This window comes from Crinia signifera, chromosome 1 (genome assembly GCF_055691185.1).
Source record: "Crinia signifera chromosome 1, ASM5569118v1, whole genome shotgun sequence".
NCBI classification, from domain to species: Eukaryota; Metazoa; Chordata; class Amphibia; order Anura; family Myobatrachidae; genus Crinia; species Crinia signifera.
In genome coordinates, this window is record NC_139217.1 from 192023039 (window position 1) to 192044915 (window position 21877).

The window sequence follows — 21877 nt, forward strand, 5'->3', positions numbered from 1 at the left end:
ATGTTAGTCTATAAAGTAAGAATATCTGGCAAGTACTTTAGTCATGTAAAAAAATGAATGGAAGTGTTTTACTGTTCCATGTGTCAGTACAGGGGCAAACAGCCCATAGGCACATCTTAAAAACACAGGGCTGTCCTCTAAATAAGGGACAGTCAGCAACTATGTACAATATGTGTGTATGTAACTGAACAAATAATCCTGTTTCATGTATATATATATATATATATATATATATATATATATATATATATATATATATATATATTCCTAGTTAATGCTCCTATACTTTGGATTTACTTGTAAGGCTGCTCTTTAGGAGTTGATATCAGGGCAGTCTTGGCAGTCAACGGCATTGTGGTCCCTAGGCAAAGTAATGCACTGGCTATGTGTCTTTAAACTACACAATGTCATTATTATAATTGATGCCTTAAACTTTGATAGCTGATTTAGAAATGGTAACATTTGGATATCACTTAACTCTTTCAGAATTTTTTATTCTCTTAGCAACGTTTGATTGAGTTTGCATTGTCATTTGCCATATGTTTGTTAAGTACTTCAAGTGTATAAATGATTGTTGTGTTCTAGTTGTTTATTATCACTATATCATGATCTGCTATAAGATAACTTGTATTTTTCCTCATGACATATCTGCTAGGTATATGCATAAGACTTATCTGCACAAAGCATCTCCCACAGACCCAGTAGAATGGGTTATCTGACTATGGCTGTGACTGCGATTTCTTACCTAAAGTAACAGAATATAAGAATCACTGCAAGGATAATGCTGCACACAGTCACCGAGATCAGGAGAGCCATATAATGGATGCTGCCATCAACAAAATCTAAGGGAACAATAAAAGATACAGGGGTCAAAATGCTTTAAAGTACAAGTGTAGGCCCCAGGCCTGTCATATCTTTATCGCTAAACAAAAAAAAATGAAATGGAAAATTGGGATATACAGTACCTGTGACCAATGATTTACTCAAGCCACATAATGTACCACATGCACATTGGAAGTTATATTATTATTACAACTATTTTCTTTCATATGGCCGTTAAATCACAATTTGTAGGGAGAAAATGTGCAACAGGTACAGACTTAAGGCCCCCATACAATATGCGATTTTCGGCCGATTTCATCCGATTTCGGCCCTTTGGGTCGATAAATTGGGTGAAATCGGACCAAAATCGCATGTGTTTGACATCTGATCTGATGCACGGTCCCGCGCGCATCGGATCGGATCACGACGTCGGACCTGCAGAACATAAGATATATCGGAATCTGAGCCATCATGGGTGTTCAGATCCGATATATCTTTATATACAGTCCCCCTGTCTAGCAGCGCCCCCCCACACACATTGACGGCTCCCGGCGGAGGTAGTGCAGGCGGGGACCGCAGGCGTCGCAGAGCAGAGACCGTCGGCGCGGTGGGAGAATAGGAAGAAATCCTATTCAAAAGACCAGACGGCCGCTGATTGGCTGAGCTCAGCGGCCGCCCGGTCTTTTGAATAAGATTTCTTTCTATTCTCCCGCCGCGCCGACAGTCTCTGCTCTGCGACGCCTGCGGTCCCCGCCTGCACTACCTCCGCAGGGAGCCGTCAATACGGGGGGGGGGCGCTGCTAGTAAGACCGGGGGGCGCTGCGGGGGACACAGAGTTGGCAGTACAAGAGCCGGGCAGGAAAAGCTGTCAGCGCTGGAAAAGAAAAGCCCATACAATGAATGGGCTGCCTGTGACTGGCTGAGCCCTCTCTCAGCCAGTCAGCAATTGGCTGAGAGAGCGCTCAGCCAATCACAGGCTGCCCAATCGAGACGATTTATCACATGTAAAGAATGGCACATCAAGTGCCAATCTTATCAAGCTCCCCCGGGGAGCTGCCGGGGAAGCTCAGGGGGAAGCCGGGGGCGACTTGTCCTTAGGACAGGTCGCCCTAGTGTATGGGGGCCTTAAAACCAATCAGTAAATAACCTAAATTTACATAATTACAGTGCATTCACAAGTGGGACAGTCCAGTGATTGTATTAAGTGAGCAAACCTGACTTCTTCAGGGACACATTTTTAATTTTACAGATACATAGTTTAAAGATTTTTTAAGAAAATATATTTAATTGAAAAGATACTAGATTTCAAGTTAAGAACAAAAAGTTGTATACACTGACAATTAAGTTATGAATTATATATTCAAAAATTTGCAATGATAAATATCAGTTAAGTAAAAGTACACACAGCATATATACCAATATCAGAGAAGAGGCTAAGCAGGTCTGCTTTTGCAAGGTAAGAGCTGATAAGGCATGAGATGGACTTGTTGTATTGCACTCCAGTTCCATCATCCTTAGCAAGCCCTGATGGAGGTTTGATAGATGCTGGAGAGCTTTAGGGAAACATTTCCAGGAATATGGCATATGACCATTTAACAAAGGAATGATAAGAGGTGTTTCATTAACAATGTTTATGTATTAATGCATGGGATCTCAAACTCGGTCCTCAGGACCCCACACAGTTCACGTTTTCCAGGTCACCTGGCAAAATGTCTCATTGACACATTTTAAAAGATCCAGAGGAGCTAATTATTTCACATGTGTTTCTAGGAGGAGACCTACAAAACATGCCCTGTGTGTAGTCTTAAGGGCCGAGTTTGAGAACCTGTGCTTTAATGAAAATTGGATTCTATTTATGGTACATTTCTTATAGTGGAGAAAACTTTAGTAGCAGGTGTCAATGACATATTCAAATATTTTTCAAAATGTGATTATAATAAACTCTGACGGTAATTTTACATTGCTTAAAAGGCTTTTTAAGATTGTATGTTAAAGGATCCTGTGGTGATTTTAAGCCATCTGCAAGAAGTTGATAAACTAGCTAGTTTAGAATTGTTTTATCACACATACTGTACATGTGTACAGGCCCAAAGATAAAGTTAAAGGCAAAAATGCTACAATTAATTTATCCTTTCCCCATACTGAGGCAAAGGTACAGGTAAATATTACACTGTAAGAGAGCATTATGTGTGGCAGATTCTTTGATGCTATTCAGTGAACTTTGAGATTTTATATTGCCCAGAACACACATGGGCTCATAAGGCCCAATTCAGACCCGATCGCTGCTGTGTGAATTCACATAGCAGCCAATCACTGATACACCCTGCATGCGTCTGGGCCACAATGTGCCTGCACATCACCTGCTAGCGATAAAATCCTGCTACTTTTTTCCTTTAGCCATTCACAAGGTGATTGACAGGAAATAGGCATCTGGGGGTGGTAGGTGGGAGTGCCAAGAGAAACGCAGGCATGCCAGAAAAATGCTAGGCGTGTTGAGGGAAAAGCAGACATGCCCAAATGTTTTAGGGGAGGGTATGTGATGTCAGCTATGGCCTTGAGTCGAGCTGATTTCATTGTAGCCACCAAAGTAAGTCTATTAACACAGCGAGCACATTAATTCCCAAAACAGGATTTCACTATTGTGAGGCGACGTCTGGCCACTGCAAATTCACTCAGCGGCGATCAGGTCTGAATCGGGCCCTTTGTGCTATATTTAAACTCTAATAACCAGCATATAGATGTGTACAAATACAACTATCATCCAATTGTGCACAATAGCCCTTTTTGGCATGCCTCAGACTTTGTGACTAAGACGCGCCATACCGCCACACAATCTTGTACAAATGACGCATCTGATTCACATCACTGGATAAAAGCACTTGCATTGGTTACAGTAGTGACTCAGGTGCTAGGCAGGTATTAATGTTAAAGACTGAGCACCAGTACAAGGGTGCCGTGACATGCATCACATCACACATTGCGTCACGCATTGTTGTGATTACTATACTGTAATATTTCCTTTTCTACTAAAATACTAATCATACGTGTCTAGAGGAATTCAATTGGTAATGAAGGAAGGGAATTGTTATTGCCACAGTATTTAACAGCAAATCATTTTACACCCTTTGCCCAACCAATTAGCACAAAAGGGCACGTTACACAATGGGGTAGAGAAAACTATTGTGAAATCCCACTACCATAAAGTGTGGCGCGTGCCATGCTGATTTGGCCAGACAAGATAATCAATGGCAATTGACTTCCTCTATATAAGTGGATTTATATGCAACATCAGTGTGGAGAAATACAGGAATGAGTATGAAAGTCCAATTATTGCTATTCTTTGCAGAGGGGAGTATATTTTATAAACAAAAAATATGGTTTTCCTTCAGCATTTTAGCCTTGAAAAACCATACTTTTGTTTTCACTCCATTTCATTTCTCCTCACATATTCTCCTCTTAGACATAATGGGGGCCATGCAGGAAAGGTTGGTATGGGGATCCCTGTTGCTTGAGGTGCCGGCAGTTAGAAGACCGACAGTAGCATCCCAATGTCTGGATCTTAACACCTAGTAGATGGGTATAGTATCCCCACTAAACCACTAACACTCCGTACCTGCAGCCTTGCCCTAACACCACCACCAGCAGCAGCAGCCTAATGCTTTTGTTCAAACCAGGTGTCTGGCACCATATGGAGAAAAAAAATAATGCTAATTATCTAAAAAGATGTTCCCCAGTGTGACATTGTCATGCAAGGCATGGAAAAAGCAGTGCTGTCTTCCTGGAAACACTGCCTAGGGTCTGCAGCCATGAGTCTTAATACAAGAAGCAGGTACCGCACTGATGTAACTAATCTCAGTGTAACCGTGCTCCTTACCTGTACCGGCAGAAAAGCCCCTCTGCATTTACAACATACAGAATATACATAAACTACAGCGTGGTCCTTGTCTTGAAAAGAGATTAGCAAGATCAACAATTTCTTTGAAAAGACACTCTACATTCATGCCATATCTGAGCATGGAAAAACGAGAACTTCATCTTTATCGACTCATCCTGCAATGGTGCTATTATGTTACAGATTTACGAGAGTAATGAGACACCAGTCTCAGAGGGGACCTCTGACTTTACTCTTTTATTAAAGACTTGCTTCTTGTTCTTTATTGTATTTTTTTCTTTAACTCTTAAACTCTACAAATTTAATCTACAACACACATTTTAATAATATAAATGGGATTGCCTTTGGCTTTTAATTTCAACAATGTAGGCATGTGAATCACACATGAAGCTCTTTGAAAAGAGACACTGACAAGATGCCTATCAGGAAAACACAGAGGACTATCAGTCATTTCTTACTTCGGCTGCAGCTCTCTACCTGTTCTCTGGCTCTAAAAGTGTGTGATAGATGAAATAGAGAACCCTCTGGGGAAGCTGCCATTCTTTTGGAGAAAAGAAGCGAAACCGGGGACTGAAAGCTTCATTTCATGGTTTACTAACAGTGTAGCCTTTTTTTTTTAATAGAGCCCACTTTGATGTGAAATGTGTGGTTTGTAACAGTTTAGGATGTCAGTTTGAATCAGGCTGATAGAGATTGCAGACAACTTAACAAAATAGCTTCTTCACAAGACAAGGGCAATTAAGATTTTAACAATTAATAATGTATAGGTCTCAAAGACACTAGTTAAACTGCTGATGATGTATAATATATAAGTAATTAATTATTGAATGAGCAACTTCAGAAAGATCCATAATTACATAGAACATGATCCGTAAATTGCTTTAATGCCTTTGTCGATTGCATTTGTGAAAGTAAGGTTTCACAGAATTGTGTCATATGTGAGCTGTCCTGGAGGGCCACCTTAAATATACTCCATTATTACCCTTCATTGAATCAAGGCTAAAGCTCTGTGTTATAGCCACAAACATACTATTAGGTGTTAAATGCGCTGTATGGACTCGCGGCCAATTTAAGAGTTCAGTGATTCTAGAACAAGGATCCCATTATGAGGTCACCAAATCCCTCTGCAATACTTCAGGGGTAACTTGTAACCACATACTATAAGTTATCTTAAACAAGAACTATTACATATCCACTGGTGGAAATGAAGCATTACGAATGTCCCTAACATGTATAGAATGTGAGGAGACAGGTCTGTTAGGATCATTTGTAATCTTAAACAAACTTTACAGCTAGGGTTTATTATTGGATTAGGGCTGTGGCTAATGTTAGTCTAAAATTAATTTGACCATACTTTCTATGAATTAAGGGCCTCTTGTCTTTCTAAGGGGTCTATTAAAAATATTCTCATATCACCTTGTATCTACCTATTCTGGTTTTAGAAAATACAATGGTATACTCTATGTACTAAAATACAGCCTGATTGGACTGGTCATCATAAGAATCTCAAAAATACAACTTTTGGGCATCAGATATAGATGAAGAGTACATACATGGGAGAATGAAAGATGTAGGACTTAATGAATAGCATGTTGTGCACAATAGGCAATGTGATATGAGGAGAGTTCTGTGGAAAATGAGGCGTATATTAGTACAGAGGGGGAGGGATACATATCATGGTGCTTACTCAGTGCACCAGGGATCCAAACTGGGTTGGAGGCCTGATGTAGGATGATGGGGGCTCTGGCTTTTCAACTTTATGGGGCCTCTGACTTTCTGATGGTAGCCCTATTCTTATATGGTCTCAATCAGTGGATGCCTGCAAGGAGCAGCATTACTTTACACCATACACACACACCGTAGGGAGAAAATACATATTTGGGGGAGAGTGCGATCTACAGGTAAAGGCTGGGCAATAAAAACCTGGGTCTTAGTTCAACAGATAAACCATGCCATCTTCCTAATGCTGGGCAAACACCTATGCAATCGTGGGGACAAGCACCCAATATCAGCTGATGATTGTGTGTATGAAGGAGTAATTGTTATTAATTGGCTTAAAATGCTCTGGCAATTGTCAGATTGGGAGGTTGAATCTTGTGCAGTTTAACAACTTGTTGACCTCCCAATCATATACAAGATGGTAAACAATGATCTATAAGGACTCACTGGGGGCCAAGCTGGGCACACACTACCCGGCTGATCGGGAACATTTAGGGCCAGATGCTCCAAGCTTCAAAAAGTGATCAAATGGAGAACCAGCCAATCAGATCCTAACTGCCATGCTACAGATTGTCTTTGAAAAATGAGTAAGGTGCTGATTGACTGGTTGTTTATCACTCTCCATTTGATCATTTTTTGAAGCTTGGTGCATCTGACTCATAATCTGATCAGCCAAGTGTTTAGCAATATTTAGGTCCTGTTTTATATATAACTGTATTCACTTTTACTTGTCTTCCTGCTGTTAATAAAAAAATGAGTTAATCAATTAACCAGATTATTCCCTGCTAGAGGATATGAAGCAGTAAACCAGCACAATGCAAGCAAAATGGAATGATAAGGCTTTCAGGAGCCAATAAGTGACAGAATCCAATATTAAATAAACCTATGTACTTCTATGTATAAAATATTTCTGCAGAACAGTAATTCCCTTAGACCACTTTTGTGCCCATTTAGCATCTAGTCAACCTAAGAGCCAGACATCATGGCGCCACTGCTGCCAGTTATGAGGGACTTCATCTATCCTGCCCCTCCCAGATATATTACATAAATTAATGTTTATATTGTTATATCTAGTAATGTTTGTTACAGTAATTATATATTAAAGAGCTGCTCCTGTAAGATTTCAATTTATTTCAATGTACTGTACTGAATATCGGATACATTTTGAAAGAAGGTATCTCTAATAATTGTGCTTCTATGAATAACATCGATAATTCTGTATTGTAAGTCATGGCATTACCAGGCACTAAGGATGCAAAATGGAAGAGAAGCAGAATATTTTGTTAATGTAATATATGTCTTAAATATAACTATGAACATTATAGGTTAGGAGTTCTTTGTTGAAGTTTTTTTTTATTAATTTCAGATATGTTTTCTATTACCACGATTACCCATTATTGGTTTATTTTAAGTAGTAGTATTATTTAAAATAATTTGAGCATTGCTGTTTAATTTTACTTTGCTCATAACATCTAAGAATTCCATTAGCATTAATGTTGTAACATATATACTTCAGTAAAGGTTAATGGTTTCTGACCCACAGCTAAGAAAACCCTGTTTTCCTGTACATTTTGCCTTCAGTCACAAACAGCTCACCAGAGAAAACCTTTTCAGATTCTTTTCACAGCAAAATCTCCACATTATGGAAAAATCTTCATTTTAGTATTTTTTTTTTATCACATGCATTTTATTAATGCCCATTTATGGGGTTTTACTTATGTAGTATGTCATAATAGTATAACATAAGGAACTGCAAAAAAGTTTGATAACTTTTTAAGAGTTAAAATGTATGGTTTCTTGCCTATATTAATTTTTAAAGTACCGTAATATGACATTCTATATGGGGATTCATTTGTGAGGGATATGCCAGGAGTGCTGCTGGGAAGTTCAGTCAAAGTCACCCCCCACGTAATATATTCAGTTATTTTCCATCACATCCCATAGATGTGCACAGAAAAATTAGCACATATTGCCTAGCATAATAATCGGTACTTGTGTACTTTCACGGCTCCCACGATGTGCATCGTACAGGGAAAAATCGCATTGCATCAGATCGCATGCGATCTGATGCGATGCAATGTCATTTTTCACAGAAATTATGGACATGAGTTGAAATCATGTAAAATGTACCCCAAATGTCATTTTTCACACTACCACCCCCACTATCAACGCCAACCTGAAGCGTGGCGAGCCCGCGAGGGGCGGCGGTATGCGTCCTACGACCTTTTCATACCCCCACTATCCACGTCGGCGTGGAGTTGAGAATAGAAAGTGTGGCGAGCGCACGAGCCACTGAGCCCGAAGCGTGGCGAGTCCCGCGAGGGGACACGGATACCTGTGAAGCCCGCGAGGGGACACGGATACCTGTGAAGGTATCCGCGTCCACTCGCCATGCTTCGGGCTCGGTGGCTCACTGTGCTCGTCACACTTTCTATTCTCAACTCCACGCCGACGTGGATAGTGGGGGTATGAAACGGTCGTAGGACACGTACCGCCGCCGCTCGCCACGCTTCGGGTTGGCGTTGATAATGGGGGTGGTACAGTGTGAAAAATGACATTTGGGGTGCATTTTACATGATGTCAACTCATGTCCATTATTTCTGTGAAAAATGACATTGCATGCGATGCGATCGCATGCGATTTTATCAAAAATGCATAAAAACACGGGAAAATTGCATGCCACTACATATGGCATGCGATGGGAGCCGTGAAAGTACACAAGTACCTAATAATCTTTAAAGTGATCACACATTGCTGACATCTCTGGAAAAGGAGAAGGATATTATGCACTGGGCCTCTTTGTCTAGTCCACCCAAACCTGCATTATGTGGAACCACTATATATCAAGCTTAAGGTGTGTACACACACAGTGCTTCGTCTGCTTGCGATACCAATGTGTGGCCCATGAGGTCGGTATTGCATGAATAGACTGTGCAGGCAATGCAATTTTGACTATGTTGCTTGTAATGTATTTGGCCATAGTTCAACTAGCACATAGTCAAAATTGCAAGTGAAGATAATCAAGGTTCTGGGCTCTGGGGAGTTCAAGGGAAATTTCATAGTAAAGATTGCACCCTCTGTATACAGCTTTATACTTGGCCTCTGTTAATGTAGATCACTGCACAGCTTACAAGAGTTACAAGAGTATAGTATCACTATATTAATGTTAACCCTTTGCGTGCAAACTTCTCTGTGAGAGATGTGCAAGATATGCGCTAATAATACCAGCGTTTGACACATTTGTTATATAAATTCAAATACATTTTTTTTTTTAATTCATTATGATGAATAAAACGTTTTCTTGGCAATTTTCACACCTATTTTGACAAATTCACTAGCCACTCAAAGGGTTAATTAACCTTATTAGATGTGTCAGTCTAACTGACATTCACTGTCACATCTGTTTAAAGAAGGATCTTATTTTTGTTACTCTTCATTTTTCCTTCTACTCAACTTCCTGTAGATATTAAGGGGCAATATATGTATATAGCAAATAATAAGATCATTTTGCTATCTTTTGAAATACTGTAATAGTCTTGTTTTGAATCAACACTTTAGATTTTATTTACTAAATTGGTGTTTTTTTCATAGAACTTAAACCAGCAATACTATTAAAAGTAAAATGCACTTTTTTTTTAATTTAATCATTTTTATTGCTTTTTGCAAAAAAGAACAAACAACAATTAAAGAAAATACCCCCCAAAGTAAATAGACAAATTATGGCAGGTAGAATTGTCTTATATAAAAAATATTGCAGTAGTACAGCGGATTATAAATATATTAAGGATACATACTGTAACATAGACATGTAATTTATAGTATTCCTAACCTAAAAGTACACCATCCCAAGTACCCATAAGTACCAAGCAATAGGAATAAAAGGATCAGATTGAGATGTTCTCGCCATAGCCAACTAATGCCTTAATAACAAAACAAAAAATAATTACCATACTAAAATAAAATATACGAATAACAAAAAAAAGAGAACTCTAGAACACCCCCCCCCCCCCCACACACACACACACACACACACACACACAACCTGTATAACCCATCCCCAACTCAGGCATACTTGGATTCAACAACCTTACTTCCTCTATCCCCCTTAAACTGTGCTAATCTGAACAAAACACCCCCCAGCCAAAGTTAGGGACAAAGTATTAATGGCCTTAAGCAAAGCTGATCCCAGCTCCTCCACCCTAAGCAGATATTTTATATATATATATATATATATATATATATATATATATATATATATATATATATATATATACAGGGCTATTTTTCAGCAGGCTCCAGCAGGAACTGAGGCCCTTATTCTGGGATGCAGTTACAATCCCGGCGGTCGGGATCCCGGCGTTCAGAATCCCGACGCCGGAATCCCGACCGCCGAAATGCCGACACTTTCTCCCCCCGTGGGTGTCCGAGGGAGAATAAATTAGTGTGCCGAGCGTAGCAAGGCACCGGGCCCGCTGCGTGGCGAGCGCAGCGAGCCCGCAAGGGGGGGCGATCCACGTCCCCCCCTTGTCGGCATTTCGGCTGTCGGGATTCCGGTGTCGGGATTCTGAACGCCGGGATCCCGACCGCCGGGATTCAATACTGAATCCCTTATTCTAGCTCACACTTTCTGACAATGGACAAAACCGTGTGCACTGCAGGTGAGGCAGGTGTTACTTGTGCAGAGATAATTAGATTTGGGTGGGGTTTTACACCTGCCTCACCTGCAGTGCACATGGTTTTGTCCATCTAAGAAATATTTTGTCAGAAAGAGTGAACTAGATTAAGGGCCTCAGTTCCTGATGGAGCTTGCTGAAAAATAGCCCAGTATATATATATATATATATAAAACCTCATACAGAAGTATTTGTTACCAGAATATGAAAATAGACACAATAACACAGCATAGTTTAAAAAGAAAAACATATAAAACTGAAGGATAAAGTAAAAGGGAGCATAAAGAAGTAGAGTTCCTCTATAACAAAATGGTTACAACATTAATCAAAGCCCTGGTGTAACAAAAATATGATGTCAGACATTCCAAGGCACATAAGGACAGACACAGTGAAGACCAGCATCCAAAGAATGAAATCCAAGAGCTGTAATTTCCCCATCTGAAGTGCAGGAGTAATCTTGAAGTGCCCCGCAGCAGCCTAATGAGATCTAGACAAGGATATCGGCAATTCTCTGATTGAAGCTGGACCATCAGGGAGATTAAGTCCATCTCAGCCCTTTCATCACATTTCTCATAGGTAGAGGATGAAGAACTAACCAATTGTGTGCTCGCAAACATATTTAGTAGCCTTTGCGTAGAGGCATGTAGAGCCTGTATGATTAGGTGCACGGAGTCATACATGGTTCCGAAAACAGCCAAAAAATGTATGGAAATCGGCACCTAATGGAGTTCCAACATTAATTATATAATACACTGCAGCAAGATGGCGGCTAGCATGCCACCAGCATTTACCACCAGTGCAAATACAAGAACAGAGTGGCAGTCAGCATGAGAGAATGTAACAGAAGAGTCAATATAATATCACGAGCACTCTGCTCTCCACACTATACCAATAATCATGCTGTGAAGCACACCAAATGGCCACAGGTCACAGCTTGTGCTCCGTGCAAAGCAGGACACATTCACAGCCGTCGGGGTCCCAATTAGCTTAGTCCGTAGGCAGGCGGATGGGCTGATCACCAGGGCAATGCTGCAACACCCAGAGCAGTCGGACCCACGGGGCAGAAGGACAGCTGCCACACAATGTCCAAATAGGACGGGCACCGCAGTTAGAGACAATGGGTGACATTCTATGGGATGTGATAAATAGACTTTTGCGAGTTTTTCCGCAAAAACGGCCGAAATCGCATTTTTTCCATTTTCGCATATTTAATAAGCTGCGAAAATGTAAAAAAAAGTGCGATTTTTGCCAACAAGTTGGACACACTGGAAATGCGATGGCTGCTTTTCGCAGCACATCGCATCCAGATGTTTTCACATGAAAAAGTATACAAATCGCATATTTAATGGTATGCGATTTGTATAAAGTGTGACTATAATTTTCCCAAAAATCAGACCAGGTTCTGATGGGCGAATTAGCCAGAACCCTGCACAGATCGCAATGATCTGTGCAGGGTTCTGGTGTAAAAAAAAAATTAAACCGTTAAAATTAAAAAAAAAAACAGCGCGGGGTCCCCCGCCAGAGCATAACCAGCCCCGGGCTCATTGAGCCGGTGCTGGTGACATAAAATCAGGGTCCCCGACAAATAGGGGTCCCCTTGATTTAATGAAACCAGCACCAGGCTCAAGGTCCGGCGCTGGTTCCCGAAATACGGGGGACAAAATGACTAGGGGTCCCCCGTATTTTAAGAACCAGCACCGGACCCAACCAGCCAGCAGGGTAATGCCACAGCCGGGGGACACTTATTATATAAGGTCCCGCGGCCAAAGCATTATCCCCCTGGCTGGTCAGCAGGGGTCCTGGGGAAGTGGGGACCCCCCAATGAAGGGGTCCCCCCCCCCCTCCAGGACTTACCAGCCCATGCTGAAAGTCCGGGGCTGTCCCCGATGCCCCTGGGCGGTGGGCATCGGGCTGATGTAAAGTGTAAAAAATAGAAGTAAAACTATTGTTTTCTACTGTAGAACTATGAGTCCCAGCAAGCCTACCCCGCATGCTGGGACTTGGAGAACCACAAGTCCCAGCATGCGGGCCATTAAAGGGCCCGCTGGCACTTGTAGTTTTACAGTACAAAAAGTAGTTAAATAAAACACACTGACACCCTGAAAAATAAAAGTTTAATCCACACATAACACACACACTGATACTTACCTACCTTGAGCCCGTAGGTCGGTCCCTGGGTCCGGGGCTCCAGGGCTGAAGAGTCCGGTTCCGGGGCCTTGGTCCTGGTTCCGGGGCTGGTTCCAGGGCTGAAGAGTCCGGTTCCGGGGCCTTGGTCCTGGTTCCGGGGCTGGTCCGGGGTCCTGGGCTCCAGGGCTGATGTCTCCGGGGTCCAGGATCCGAAGAAGTCCACAAGGGTACCTGAGGAAGGAAATCCTACTCACCTGGTCCCCGGCGACGACATCGGCATCCTCTCCGGCAGACGCGCTGCTCCCGGCTGCTGTGGTACCCGCTCTCGGACTGAAGAGGTGCAGAGATGTTTCATCTTCCGCGCCTCTTCTCAGAATGATTCCATTGGCCGCATAGCGGCTAATCAGGAGCTGACTTTTTTTTTTTAATTTGCGATTTCCTGCAAACGTGCGATTTTCAGACATGAAAATCGCACATTTTCAGGACTAAACACATCGCACCAACTCACACCTATTCGCACTATTTGGCCCGTTTTTCGCATCTCATTAAATATGCGAAAAACGGGCCAATCTTGCGATTTTAAAAAGGGCGAAGTGGTGCGATAAAAAAAACGCGCATTTATCACAAACCATAGAATGTCACCCAGAGTGTCTCTCAGTTATGGATACAAGACCGTTGTCTTAGTTTGGAATCTGAATTAAAAGTGACAAATTCCTCATACAAATGTCAATCTGATCCAGTCAATAAGGTACAGTGCATTATTTTCAAATAAAAGGTCTTGCACACAAATACAAAAGAGAAAAAATTTGTGTAGCAGCTTTCCTGAATGTAACGTGCAATTTAAAGTCGGGTACAAGCATTTGGAAGGCCTTACTCAATGACGTCAAATATTACATTGACTAACCTAAGGTATCATACCAGGAAGGCTATACACTGATCTGAAAGACACTATGGGCCATATTTAAATGTTTGCCATTCTGGCAGCCAATAAAGGGAGACCATCGGACCTATTCAAATATAGCTCAATTGTGTCAGCTGCCAGCATTTCAGCTCACAACACACACGCACGCACCCCACTGGGGTTGGCGAGCTAAGTCTCCGGTTTGAGTGATGGGTTTAGCCACTATGAAAAGCTAAATCCGACCTTAATGAGCGCAGTCAGCGCGAAAACAAACATCAATTGCATATCATCTTGCGATCTCCCATCGTTATAGATGGGAGATCAGGTGCGATAAGATAATGGAACGTGGCACAATTAGGGCAAAACTGCACACTGAGACTTGTTCTTTCTTCACCCACACCACAGTATTTGAGGTGAGGCACAAATGGGACAATATAGACAAATTTGTCCAAATGGAAATGATAGAGATGTGACCTTATACACTTTAAATAGTTCCTCTTGGAATTCAAGTTGCAGCCGACTGGGCTACATTGAGAGCATTTCTTGCTCAAAATATGCATTTTATTGCATAAATAAAGCAACTGTAAGCAGAATTTTGGTAGATTACATTGATCATTTTAGACGCTTTGGTCTGGCCCGCCACATTGACATATATTACTATGACAAGCGGCCCGACTATAGCCGCTTGTCATTATCAGATGTGACCTCGAGTGCCATGACATAAATAACATTTACTTTGCATAATGATGACTGTGTTATTGCTGCCACCGCCGTTAATGTCCGTCTGTGCCTGCCACGCACAGCATTACTGGGAGCGTGGGAGGGGACGCTCCCAGAAATGCTGTGCGCGGCAGGCACAGACGGAGACGGGCATTAACGGCAGTGGCAGCAGTAACAGTGTCACCGCGTCTCCTCCCAGGCTCAAATAAATTCTGTGCGGGTCAGGCACAGACAGGCATAAACGGCGGCAGCAGTATTAAAGTGTCTCCGCGTCCCCTCCCAGGTTCCCTGACATAACCCCTGGCAGAGCAGGTTGACCGCATAGAAACAAGGTTTTACCCCTGGCAGAGCATGTTAACCCCTGGCATCAAACATGAAACCCATAGCAACAAACATGTAGGTAAGCAAAACTTATGTGGCATAATATTTAATTATGGCATGTGGTATGTAATAGACATTATAGTGTGTGGCATATAGTATAATGAGCATTACGATGTTTGGTATAATGGGTAATGGACATTACGTCACGTGGTATATGTAATGGTTATTATGGTGTGTATAAATTTATGGTGCGTGCCTTGTGTTGCATAATGTGTTGCATAATGTGTATAAGGGGTATATCGTGTGGTACACTACACTCAAGGAGACCCCCCATTTATGTGACCACACCCTCTTCTGCATGGCCACACCCACTTTTCCTGAGCGCGGCCCTCGAACATTTGCTGGAAGTGTTAAGCGGCCCATCAGCTGAAATTATTGCCCACCCCTGTTCTAGAAGCTGATAAATAACTAGTAAATAACCTCTGTGCGTGGTGTTTCACTGCATTAGTGATGCGAATAGGATGTACAATTTAAAGAGAAAATGAGTACGTTATACAGTATCTCTCAGTGAAGCTCAGTGGCCACAGGTGTCTCACAGAGTATAGGATATAGATGTTGAGGACACATCTGTATAAAACAGCTTTAAAATTACTTGATAAAAGTTATATCAGTGATATTTAAAGAAAATAATATCTTCCATGGCAAACAAAATAAAATCTCAAATTGTCACTGGAAATACCTCCAGTGAGTCTTTCCCTTCAACTGTCTTATTTCAAAAAGTTATGCGCCCATCAATATTACCTTTATTTTTAAGTGGGGGCAGGGTGGGATGAAGATCTCGGTTACAAAAGTCTTCATCTGTGCAGCACTCAATGGATCGCCTTTGATGTGTTATAGGTGTATCCTAAAACAAAAATATATTCTTGTGAAACGTGATGAGAAAACATAAACACATTGTAAAGGTGATGTTTATAAAACTGAGCTAAAGCTTCAAAAGAGGCCACCAATATTGGTCCCTTGTTGACAATGCCACTTATTTTGACATTCGAACTTACACAACAGGATTCTCATTTAGCTGGTATTTAACTTTAATCAAAAGAAAAATAAGACCTGAGGGCAATTATGTTCTGCATTCAGAGTTAGAAGCAAATCCGGCTACTGGTGAAAATTTGATCATGAAAAAAATAAATAGAACAAATAAGGTATGATTTGTATATTATATATATATCATCTATATATATATATATATATATATATATATATATATGCCTACTTTCTTGACATCGCAAGGTAGCAGACTAGCTTCGAGCAGGCTTAATAGTATATATACAGATGGATCTGCTCTCATTCAGCGGGGGTCTGGCGGTTGGATCGCCAGCAGCCGGAAGCGGATGTGCGCGCAAGAGATGCTCCCCATCACTGTCCGCTGGTGCCCACCACCTCCCTGCACCCCCTAACCCCGCCTATCTCCCTGATGCAGAGACGGGCAGGGTTTCGCATTCCCGCCGCACAAAAACTGTGACATGCATGCGTGTAAGACGCTCACGCGTCACAGTCAGATGGATCGCCTCTTCGCCAGCGGGGGAATTCTGGCGAGCTCCGGCGCTGGCTGAGAGGTGCTCCATCTGTGTATATAATATACTTAGATACAATTATACGCAATATAGTATCCTCTGTGTCGATTACTTCATAAGTGTGCAGCTGTCTCCATGGACCATATCCTGGCCCCAAACACAGGTACTCAAAGAAAAAAGGAGAAATCGCACCATGAGCAATTCACACTTTACTAAAGCGAATACATGCTCACATACATTGAAGTTTAAAATAATAAAACGCCCAATGGTTTTCGTCAGCAGGTTGACGAAGTCCAACCTGCTGACAAAACGCATTGGGCGTGGCTTACTTGGAGGAACATCTGGTGACATCATGCTTACACTTGATGATCCAGAGCGAAGGCATTCTGCCCGCAGCTGCACACTGCCAGCAGACACTGGTCTGTGAAATTCAACCTGCTTGTGTACCAGTCTACGGCTGTTTATCATCCGTCTTACCCCCTTTCTGCTGGTAAGCTGATTATTTTAAACTTCAATGTATGTGAGCATGTATTTGCTATAGTAAAGTGTCAATTGCTTTTATGCTCATGGTGTGCTTTCTCCTTTTTTCTTCGAATATATCTATATATACTGTATGATTATATTAGGGCAGCACGGATGGTGTAATGGTTAGTATTACTGCCTCACAGTGCTGAGGTCATGGGTTCAAGCCCCACCATGGCTCTAACTGTGCGGAGTTTGTATATTAACTCTAGAATGTCTCTGTGTGCGTGTGTACACGTGGTAGGGAATATAGATTGTAAGTTCCACTGGGGCCGGGACTGATGTGAATGTTCAAATATTCTCTGTAAAGCGCTGCTTAATATGTATGCGCTATATAAGAAACTGTTAATAAATATATATATATATATATTGATAAAGTGGTAAAAGGGAGATCTATTTGTACCAGGTTTTTGACCTACGACCAAGAACTGTCTCTCTGCTAAGTAGAGTTTGGGCTATTAGTAGTAGCTGTATACGGGTGGGTCCTGGTGGTATTGGTGTGAGAAGGAAGGGATGGCTCCACCCATAAAGACTATTTTAGGGTTTTAGGCCTTTAGTCTGAGAACAGGCTAATTAATGCCTGTATCTATAAGAGGCTCGTATTTGCTGTGTCAGCTTTGCTCAGGGTGTCACTACGAGTAAGTACTGTGCAAATCGAATGAGTCCCACCCTGTGAACCAAAGGCCTTTAGAATAGCTGGGGTGCACCTCTAAGGAGATCCTTCCGGATAGCCATAAATACAGTACTTTCAAATGCTTTGCAATAAAGCAGGGGCACTCACCAATTTGGCAAATAAAGACAGTTGCTTCAGTGGACAGGACACTTAGGCAATTATTAGGGTGGCATATATATATATATATATATATATATATATATATATATATATATGTATACTTTCAAACGCTTTGCAATAAAGCAGGGGCACTCACCAATTTGAAGCTTAAGTCAGCATATTTTAATGTAAATCTTCACACGAAAGACGACGTTTCAACCCTCTAGGGGCCTTTGTCAAGACAGCACACCATAATCATAGGCACTTCTCCTGTTTGCTGTGCCTATGATTATGGTGTGGTGTCTTGACAAAGGCCCCTAGAGGGTTGAAACGTCGACTATCGTTTGAAGATTTACATTAAAATATGCTGACTTAAGCTTCAAATTGGTGAGTGCCCCTGCTTTATTGCAAAGCGTTTGAAAGTATACATATATATATATATATATATGCCACCCTAATAATTGCCTAATACGGCCTACACACATGCTGATATTAAGGCATTTTCTAAGCGATTTTGCTTAGTTTTGCAAAGTCGCTTAGCAAATGCCCTCACATCGGTGTATGTGTGGGGGCTGTATCGGCATCCGTGCGCGTCCCCGCGCGTCTTTATCGGTGGCCGAGATTGATGGACAGTGTCCATCAATATCGGCATCGGCAGTGTTCTCCCACCGGAGAACACTGCCGCTGTCCGCTCGCTTAGCACACAGAGCTGACAGCTCGCTCTGTGTGTGGGCTGTCAGCTCTGTGTGCTAGGCGATAGCGGCGCAGAACAGCCCGACCTAGCATAGCTAGGTAGCCCTGCACACATCGGCATGTGTGTAGGGCCCATAAGTGTCCTGTCCACTGAAGCAACTGTCTTTATTTGCCATTGTACTATCATTAGTTATTATATAAATGATAATAATAATATGCCTGTGTTTGTGGTAGGGGCATTAGGTCCTTCCACTTTAATATAAGGAATTGACCATGTTTAGGTAGTGTCCAAATGGGCTACAATTTATAAAACTAGCTATGGCTTGTTTGTACAAAAAAACCACTGGACTGGTGTGCTGTCTTCCTGGCTGCTGTGTGATTGGAGGTGCAATTCTACCCTAGTAGAGGGCACCCCTACCCTGGATTTCCTTCCTTAATATATTTATACATTTTAATTTATTAGGAAAACTGTATAATAAGGCATCCCATGCTATAAAGTACACTTACAGTTTTCACAAGTCACCTTTATATGGTCAAGGAACTCCTCAGAGATACCCCTTTCACACCGCATCCCTGACCCGGGTTATTGCCGGGTTGATGAAGTATTTTGAGCCGGGTTATAAGAAGGTTTAACTTTAAACCCAGGTCGCCTTCTGTTTAATTGACGACCCGGGTTTAGTGTGAAAGCACATGTCCTTGGTCTTTGCCGAGTCAGACCTGGGATCGTGATCCTGTTCCGACCCGTCATTGGCGATCTGAAAGGGGTATGACTTACAATGTTGTTATATTTTGAGGCAAGAGGAAAAATATCTGATTCATCAACATCATTTTTTGTCAGACTTTCGGATCTATGGTTATCTCAATCCCAGTTCCGACCTGGGTTTGGTGTTTTCACACTAAACCCAAGTCTCTCATTATACAGAGGGTGACGCAGGTTTGAACCTTTTTATAACCTGGGTCGAATTGCCAGGTTGGTCGACCTAGGTTATTCAGCATGGTGCTTTCACGCGCACCTTGACCCAGATTGTCACCAACCTGGCAATAACCGGGGTCCCTGGTGCGGTGTAAAAGAGCTATAAGGTTAGCCATTTTTTCATTATTTATGTTAAGGAAAGCCTTATATTTTCAAATATACAATATTGCAATGATAGACGGGCAGCCAGACAGTAACCCATTCACTGAACTGTTATTTTTTCCTATCATATAACCATTGCCCCTCAGAACACCCAGTGCAGGAAGTGAGTAAGAGCATATTAGCCATGAGCATTCCTCCCATGACCACACATGGACAATCACTCCATAATAAAAGCCATCTGGGAAATAAAGGGATGTTCCAACTCGGGGTGTGGGAACCGACACAAAGGCAACACATTCAGTAGAATGTATCATTCACTAAATTAATAGCTGCGCTCAAACACAATCAGGTCAAAAGTGCACATGATTTTTGTTATCAAATATGAATTGGATGCCTAAAATTAATACATTCCAGAGCATGTCAAGAACACAGATGTCTTTATTATCCCCTGCAATGATTAACTTCTTTTATGCTAATGGCTAGAAACTTGTTGCTTGTTCTAGCAGCACAGAGTTTTAATCACAGCTTCCAGATCCCATCATTGTGTGTGCACCATTCAGTCACCGGCATGTGCAGCTGTGCAACAGAACGTCTCTTTGTCATCTGGTCACTGGTGTTACAGGCAGAGAGCATATGGAAATCTGCTTTTATCTTAAGCACCATAAGAAATAAAGTTTGTTTACTAATAATAAGACACAGAAGGCTGCCATGCAGCTTAATGAAGCATGATGGGGTTCCAGAAGGGGGCAGTGGTGACAATATGTGAATATGAGAGGCTTACCCTGCATTGGAAGTCAGAGCCTTCTAGTCCTAAACAGCCAGAGGTGATCACAGGAAGTCCAGATTCATCTTCTTCTATAATTGTGAAACAGTAGCCATCCGTCCTGCAGACAGACAAATGCATTTAAGGTTCAATGCTTTAATCATAGGGGCAGAACAGACAGCATTACACGTTTATGCTTGGTAAACCTGCAGAATAAAATACAATAGAACATTCTGTTATATAAACATGGGTGTGGATTATTAGACCGACAGTATCTAGATAGACGGTCAAAAGGTAAACACACCAAAATATTGACATGACTTTTTCATAAAGTAGGAAAAAGTCCAAAATATGACAACATTTGTGAAAAACTCATGTCAACCTTTTCATGATGGGTCTACCTTTTGCATGTCGACCTACCGTATTACCGGTCAACCTTTTGGTGTCAACCTATTGACTTTCTATCTAGAGACACTGTAGATCTATCAATCAAAACCCTAGAAACATGGATATATTCAGATTATAATGATTTGCTGCTAAGCCTGTCATACTGACATGCATTTGTTATTTGCCCACTAACTTGTATTGGGGCAAAGGACTCCCAGCTTTTGCCACATTATCTTTGAAGGAAAACAACTCAGTGGCAAACGCAGGATTTTCAGAAGGGGGTTTCCAGAGGGGCGGAGCAAAGCACGGAGATGGACACTTAGGTGACCCAGTATATGCCAGGTCAGTTAAAGTATTATAGATAGACCAAATGTTTACAAATAATAATAATAATTTAAAAAATATATATACATACATACATACATACATACATACATACAGGGGTGTCAACAGCAGTGTAGACCCCTGGGCATAGCAATGTATTGGTGCCCCTACCGATCCTCCAGCAGTAGGGGTGGGGGAAGCTTTGATGTCCCGCGGGTGGTAGGAGGTATTATATCAACTGCTCAGCATGTAGGGCCTGGATCAATAATTTCCACTAATTACCCCTTTACTGCACAGATGGTGGGAAATGGAGTGGGAGAAGGGGGCATTGGGCTGAATTAAGCAGCCCTGATACATAACTTCCAGGGTGGTAGAGGATGTTTAATATGCAGAGGAGGGATGTGGAGTGGGCTCATTATTCATAATTTTCTGGTGGGAGGACAGCTTGCTTGACTGCAGATATCTCCAGTTCCCGGAAATAGATTTCTTGGATTTTAATGGAATTAAAAACTAGAGAATCCCTCCTACAAAATGGTACTGGGGACTAGGGGATTAGAGTTCAGGAGGCAGAGCAATCTGCCCACGAGTATAT

The 21877-nt window shown here is 41.8% G+C and overlaps 1 protein-coding gene and 1 long non-coding RNA gene across 12 annotated transcripts in view; one reads left to right on the plus strand and one right to left on the minus strand.

The window, feature by feature from the left end:
* The window catches only part of LOC146066034 (uncharacterized), a 29665-nt gene extending 14425 nt beyond the window's left edge, over positions 1-15240 (plus strand). The window contains exon 3 of the long non-coding RNA XR_014472823.1: positions 15138-15240. This is a non-coding gene — a long non-coding RNA (uncharacterized LOC146066034). The remainder of the gene's footprint in view (positions 1-15137) is intronic.
* The window catches only part of BMPR1B (bone morphogenetic protein receptor type 1B), a 451702-nt gene that overhangs the window by 30968 nt on the left and 398857 nt on the right, over positions 1-21877 (minus strand). For all 11 annotated transcript variants that reach the window (XM_083179085.1, XM_083179084.1, XM_083179077.1 and 8 more), the window contains 3 exons: positions 20593-20695; positions 15977-16079; positions 746-842 (listed from right to left, as the gene is read on the minus strand). In XM_083179085.1, coding sequence (XP_083035211.1) covers positions 746-842; positions 15977-16079; positions 20593-20695 — 303 coding nt within the window. The remainder of the gene's footprint in view (positions 1-745; positions 843-15976; positions 16080-20592; positions 20696-21877) is intronic.